Source organism: Haplochromis burtoni, unplaced genomic scaffold (genome assembly GCF_018398535.1).
Source record: "Haplochromis burtoni strain Fernald_Lab_line unplaced genomic scaffold, NCSU_Asbu1 Contig_34, whole genome shotgun sequence".
Classification (NCBI taxonomy): domain Eukaryota; kingdom Metazoa; phylum Chordata; class Actinopteri; order Cichliformes; family Cichlidae; genus Haplochromis; species Haplochromis burtoni.
In genome coordinates, this window is record NW_024582395.1 from 536,963 (window position 1) to 543,003 (window position 6,041).

At 36.4% G+C, this 6,041-nt stretch overlaps 1 protein-coding gene across 2 annotated transcripts in view; it reads right to left on the bottom strand.

Moving 5' to 3' along the window:
- Window positions 1-4,154, bottom strand: part of cbwd (COBW domain containing) — a 17,154-nt gene extending 13,000 nt beyond the window's left edge. The window contains exons 1-5 of one of the 2 annotated variants that reach the window (XM_042219489.1): window positions 3,981-4,154; window positions 2,798-2,937; window positions 2,555-2,641; window positions 2,054-2,150; window positions 176-267 (exon numbers count right to left, since the gene is read on the bottom strand). In XM_042219489.1, the coding sequence (XP_042075423.1) occupies window positions 176-267; window positions 2,054-2,150; window positions 2,555-2,641; window positions 2,798-2,903 (382 nt within the window). In that variant the 5' untranslated portion in view covers window positions 2,904-2,937; window positions 3,981-4,154. Of the gene's footprint in view, window positions 1-175; window positions 268-2,053; window positions 2,151-2,554; window positions 2,642-2,797; window positions 2,943-3,980 lie in introns of both variants that reach the window. The other variant, XM_005918972.3, reaches the window with a different exon arrangement.
- Between the last annotated feature and the right edge of the window lie 1,887 nt (window positions 4,155-6,041).

The window sequence follows — 6,041 nt, forward strand, 5'->3', positions numbered from 1 at the left end:
CTGGAAGCAGCCCACACACACCACCTGGTGGAACAGCTGGTGACTGAGGTTTCACAGAACCAGCAAATAACTGAATGTTTGCTGCCTGTGCTGCAGATTAAAATCAGCTAAAAACAAACACACATATATGCTCAACATATTCTAACTTCTCCAAAAAAATAAAAAAGTATGTTACCTGGATCAGCAAGTCCAGTGGTTTCTAACAAGATGTAGTCAAACTTTCCTTTCTTCTCCATCAGGTTTTCAATGGCTTTGAGACCATTGTCCCTTAAAAAAAAAAAAAAAAAAAAAACCCCAATGACCAATAACTAAAGACAGCTTATATTTAACTTGCCAATTGACATCCTATCGTCTTATCCAAGAAAACACAATACAAACTCTTATTTGACAAAACAGCCAAAATCAAGGACTGATTACCTGCTCATTTATGTTTATATTTTTATATATATTTTCAATTGTCTCTACATTACAGAGCAGTGGAGGCCACATGAAAAACTGGGTTTTGCTGTGGAGGGCCACACCAAAAATGGGGAACTCAATTCTGCTCAATAGTCATTTTATCTTTTTATAAACTGCCACTGATAAGATGCTCTGATCAGGCCCCAACGGAGGCCAACTGGGAAAATTCACTGGACACCCCTGTTATAGAACAATACCATATACAAAGAATTATGAATGTAGGATATAAGGTAAGTTCACATATAAAATATATGAAACATATATCACTTCTTCTTCTTCTTTAGGTTTTTCCCTTTAGGGGTCTCCACAGCAGATCGTCTGCCTACATGTCACCCAACCCTACCATCCTCCTCTGTCACACCAACCCTATATATGTCCTCCTTCACTACATCCATGAATCTTCTCAGTGATCTTCCTCTTTTCCTCCTGCCTGGCAGCTACAAATGCAATATCCTTAATCCAACATATCTACTATCCCTCCTCTGCACATTTCCAAACCATGTCAGCGTCACCTCTCTAACTTTAACTCTAAAACCCATTCCTAATCCTGTCCATGTTGGTCACTCTCAATAAATACTTTTGCAAAAAGTAACAATAAATATATAAAATAATTCAAACTGGTCAAGTGATACAGCACTTAATCTTCCTGTTGGTCAAATAAGCCTTACAGACGCAACAGATGTATTTTAGTTTATTTAAAAAAAAACTATGCTCACAAATTATACCCTCACTGTACGCACAAATCAGTCCCACATCCTCCTTCACGCTTTGTGGTCGGAAACGCACACTTTGTGACTCACAAAGAAACCACAACTGAAGGTAATTCATCAAACCAAAGTCCAGGTTTCCACAGGTCTAATGTCCCAGTTTCTTTGCGACAGTTTGATGATGAAGACATGATTCACAGAGTATCCTCTCGCAAGTTTATGTTAAGGTGACGCTGACCGGACGTTGCAGGCATTGGTGTGGGCTCTGATCTAAGACTGCAATAACTGGGGACTAATGAAGCTGGAAACTTGAAAAGGACTGTTTCTGTAAACCCACACAACATGCTGATGGTCTAAAGAACATTATGATCGCAAGAAATCACACTAAAAAAAAACTACATATAGCACATATCTAGTAATTATTTCCTATGAATATCTTATGTAGCTGGTTAAGATGCTGATGTAATGTAAAAGGCGAAACCTTCAGAAATTCAAAATTTGTAACATATTTTTTTCTTCGCAGACACTTTTATTCATGATCCTCTTTGTATTATTTCATATTTCAATATCTTCAGTATTCCTCTATATTTGACAAAATGTGAATGAGAGGATAATTTATTTATTTATTTTTTGATCGTGGGACCCATAGTGCCAGAAATTATACATGTGTTTAAAAATCATTGCACCTGATCATAATAATATCCCTGAAAAATCAGAGTGAAACTATAAGTTTTATCGGAGATGGCTGTCACACTGAAAAGAAATCTCATACTTTTCCAATCTCACATAAAAATGCACCAATTATTACCACAGTAGTAGTATTATAATGAGAAATGAGTCAAAATGTATATTCTTAATGCTAACTGGGCTTTAGCTACTCTACATACTTGACAGAGCAGCAGAGGCAGCCGTTCCTCAGTTCTAGCCACTCCTCGTATAGCTCTCCTGCCTGACTCACTGCAAGGGACTTCTCAAGGGCACTGCCTGCAAGAAGAGGAAAGATGAGCGATTCACACCTGGAAATTTATACCAATACATTCAACATTTACAAGATCTATAAAGATGTCAAATAAATGAGGTTTTCACACAAATCAAACTAATAAAAACACAAATGTAAATAGGCTAAACGACAAAACTGTCCACTGCTTGACTGAACATAAATGAAGGCAACAATGCCATACTTCAAATGCAGTTCCTAACTTTAAAAAATCTAGATGAAAACTTTGGCTTTTTGTATATTAGTGTAAGTTTGTTACTGTGCTGCCCTCTAGTGGAAATCAGAGGAAATAACAACAACAATCATTCACCTGTCACCAAGAAAACAGAACAAAACAGGCAAAAATAACGCCTGCTTTTGATTTCTCTGAGGCGTATTAACGGTTTACTACCTTCTCCAAATTCATTTAGTATGACAGCAATCCGCTTGTTGTGTTGTTCTGTAAGGATATAGTTCAGGAGTGTAGTTTTTCCAGCACCTATGAATAAATAAATACAGAAACATATAAGGAGTGATATTAGTACCATACTTATGATGTAACACAGGCTGAGTAAACAATACCCTGCAGCTTAGTCTCAGATTATAACTCTTTTATAAGCTCATTAAAGCAGCTCGTAATACAGATCTCGCTCACCAAGATAGCCTGTGATGATAGTGACCGGTATTTGCCCTACAGGAGGACCAGGCTGTGTGTCGATGGGCACCAACTCCGGGCAATCATCATCCTCATCCAACATCATGCCAGAAATTATGTTTTAGGTGCACAAGGTTTATCTGACCTGACCAATAAGCACAAAACACATATTGCTGAAGATATGCACAGTAAATAATAATAATAATTACTTAGTACATCTGGAGAAAAAGGTTAATGACATTACTTAAACAATATGCCGAAGAAATCCATGAAGAAAAACATAAATCAGGCACATTTTCTTCAGTTGTGTCATAACACATGACTGAACAGGCCTATGAGAATTTTTTAGAAAGGGACTTACTGTATAATAGAGAAATGTTTACAAGTCTAAACAAACCAGCAGATGTAATGTTCTCCACAGTTTTACCAGAACAGCAAAAGTGACATTCACTGAATTATACAGTTGTGATCAAAAGTTTACATACACTCGTCATGATTGTTCAACATACATCACCAACTACTTTAAAACACAAGAAGTAGGTGCACAAGTTTGAGTTCATTTAGGAATTTCTCAAATCCACACAGGGAAAAAAATTATACAAACAGATTTAAATATAGATGTGTACCCAAACTAATATTTTTAAATACCCCTTAGCAAGTTGCACTTGACCAGATTCTTTTGTTAGCCATCAACAAAGTTCTGCCACAGTTCCTATATTTGACTACTCTTCTTGGCAGAATTAGCAGTTTATTTAAATTTGCTGGTTTCCTGACACTTCTACCACTTATAATGAGCCATGATTACTGATGGGAAGTTAGCAGGCATTGGTCTGATCTGGTTAAGACATTTTAGAGCCTTCAGCGCAACTTACTAACAGACTGAAGTCAGTGTATGTAAATATTTGTGTGGATCAGAGGAAATCCAAAATAAATCCATACTTGTGCAACCAATTCTTCTTTGTTAAAGTTACTAAAAACGCATGCTGCATAATCATTCAACCTTAAAAAAATTAATAAGAAATAAATTTAAATAAAAAAAACCTTTCAAGAAATCATCAAAAATCTAAAATTACTGCTACATTCATGCCCACGATGAGTGGATCTGTCCACAATCGTACGAGCCACCAGAATCGCCTGTATAACATAATGAAGAATAACGAGGAAGAACCGTTGTCTCTCCTACCTGCTGAATCACAATGACAACAGAAACAACCGGACTTCCTTCGAGTTGCTATGAATTAATTAAAAGGCTGTTCTTCATAAAATTGCAAACACTTGAAGTTTCATCAAAAAGCACTCGTCTCCACTGCTGTTGCTTAGACAGCGTGTTACACCGTCTACACTCCGCTCAAATCCTGAAGCAAGGACAACAGTTCCGCTTTTGCTACCAGCGATGAACTCAACAGGCAGAGTAAACGCTAAAGGTGGAAATTACAAAGAATAAATTACAAAGAAATTCTTTTAAACATTTAAAACTTTTTTTCATTAAAATAAATACGCTAACGTGTGGTTTCTCTCGGCTCTAGAGACAGTTTCTCTACACGGACCCGGTCCTGGTTGATGGTGGCAAACAACCACACGGTGGGGACAAAAAACAGTTCATGACAAAGCGTGTCACATGGGCAGATTTTTATAAAGGAAACTTTTAGATATAACATATGATAGTAGCATTAATACAGTGCAACACATTTATGATTCTGTATATTGGATTAATACTGTTTTAGTATTCTATAAAAGGCCGCTGTATAAGGAATATGGAGTCAGCTGCAAGAGCTTCCCACGTTTATTTTTCGTTTATCAACTGTCTTCAAAAGTTTGAGTTTGTGAAATTTATAGAGAGGCTAAATATCAGACATCACCCAGGATCACAATGTGATCCCCTGTGTTACAGATATATGACAGAAAACAGATATTACAACTAAAAATTTAAAGCCACAATTTACTTTAACTTCTCCAGATCGATAAACCTTCAAACATTACTGATAGGACACTTGTCAATAGGAAACATTTTTATATTAGGCTCAGTTATACTTAAATATTGCATTTAGTCTTTTATTTACTTTCTTCTTATGCAAAATGTACCTGTTGTTTGAAGACAGTAAGCAATAGTTACAGACAATTTTAATCCTAAAGACTTAATTTAGTAGTTTTGTCTTTGCTATTTTAGTTATTGTCATGGTTGTCCGTTTTGAGCCCTGAGCTTGTTTGTTTTTTGTTATTGTTAAGTATTCTTCGTTTGGTTATAATCCATGGTATGTATTTCATGACTGTGAGTTTTTTGACAATATTTAATTGTTATTCCCGAGCCTTAACTATGATTCCTTGTTTGGACTGAGTTTTGTTTATTTCTATGATTCTTCTCGCATTCTGAGTTTGGTTTTTGATTCTGTTTGGGAGTCATCCTTGGTTTTGTGTAGTCTCACTGTGTTATCTCCTTGTATTGTCAAGTGTCTGTGTGAGACACTTGAAAAGTGATGTCTTTCAGATTAGTATGTTTTATTTTGATTTGCCTCTCCTGTCTTCTATTTACTTTTACTTCCTGTAGCTTCTTATCCTTGATTAGCAACAGCTGTTTTTGGTTACCCAAGTCTTTCCCCTCTTCTTTGATTTTCATTGCCTCTGTATGCATAATTAAAGCCTCTTTTTGTACTTACACTGCTACCTGTCCATCTGCTTCTCTGTGTGTATCCCTGTCCTTGTTTGTATGTTTCTTGGCAATTGTGGACCATACTTTGTTTCCATTTTGGAATGTATGTTATTATGGGCTTTGTAACAGTCTAAAATAAACAGCTCATCATTTGTTCTTATACTCTGCTGCTGAGCTCTGCTACACTCCAAAACAAGACAGTTATGTTCTGTTTAGATTTTCTTTTCTTTTCTTTGTGTGTGTGTGTGCATCCCCTTGATGTGTTTTCCAGTGTTTGTGAGGCTTAGACCAAGCAAAACGGTACCATAGCATAGACTCCCATAGGAACTTATAACTTCTGGATTGCATAATTTCTTGTTTTTGTGGCTAAACACTGCGTGAAACATGGAGAATAGTGAAAAATATCTTCCTCCCCAAAAAATGTGTCGTTAAAAAACTTTACACTTTTTAGAGGTTACATACTCAGGAACACTTGAGATATACAACAAGACTTCAGCAAGAAGTGGGAGAGAAAAGGTTGGAACAATAGCACTGTTATCAGATTTAAGCTAATACCGTGAGGTGGAAGAAGTGTGTGTGTGTGTGTGTGTGTGTGTG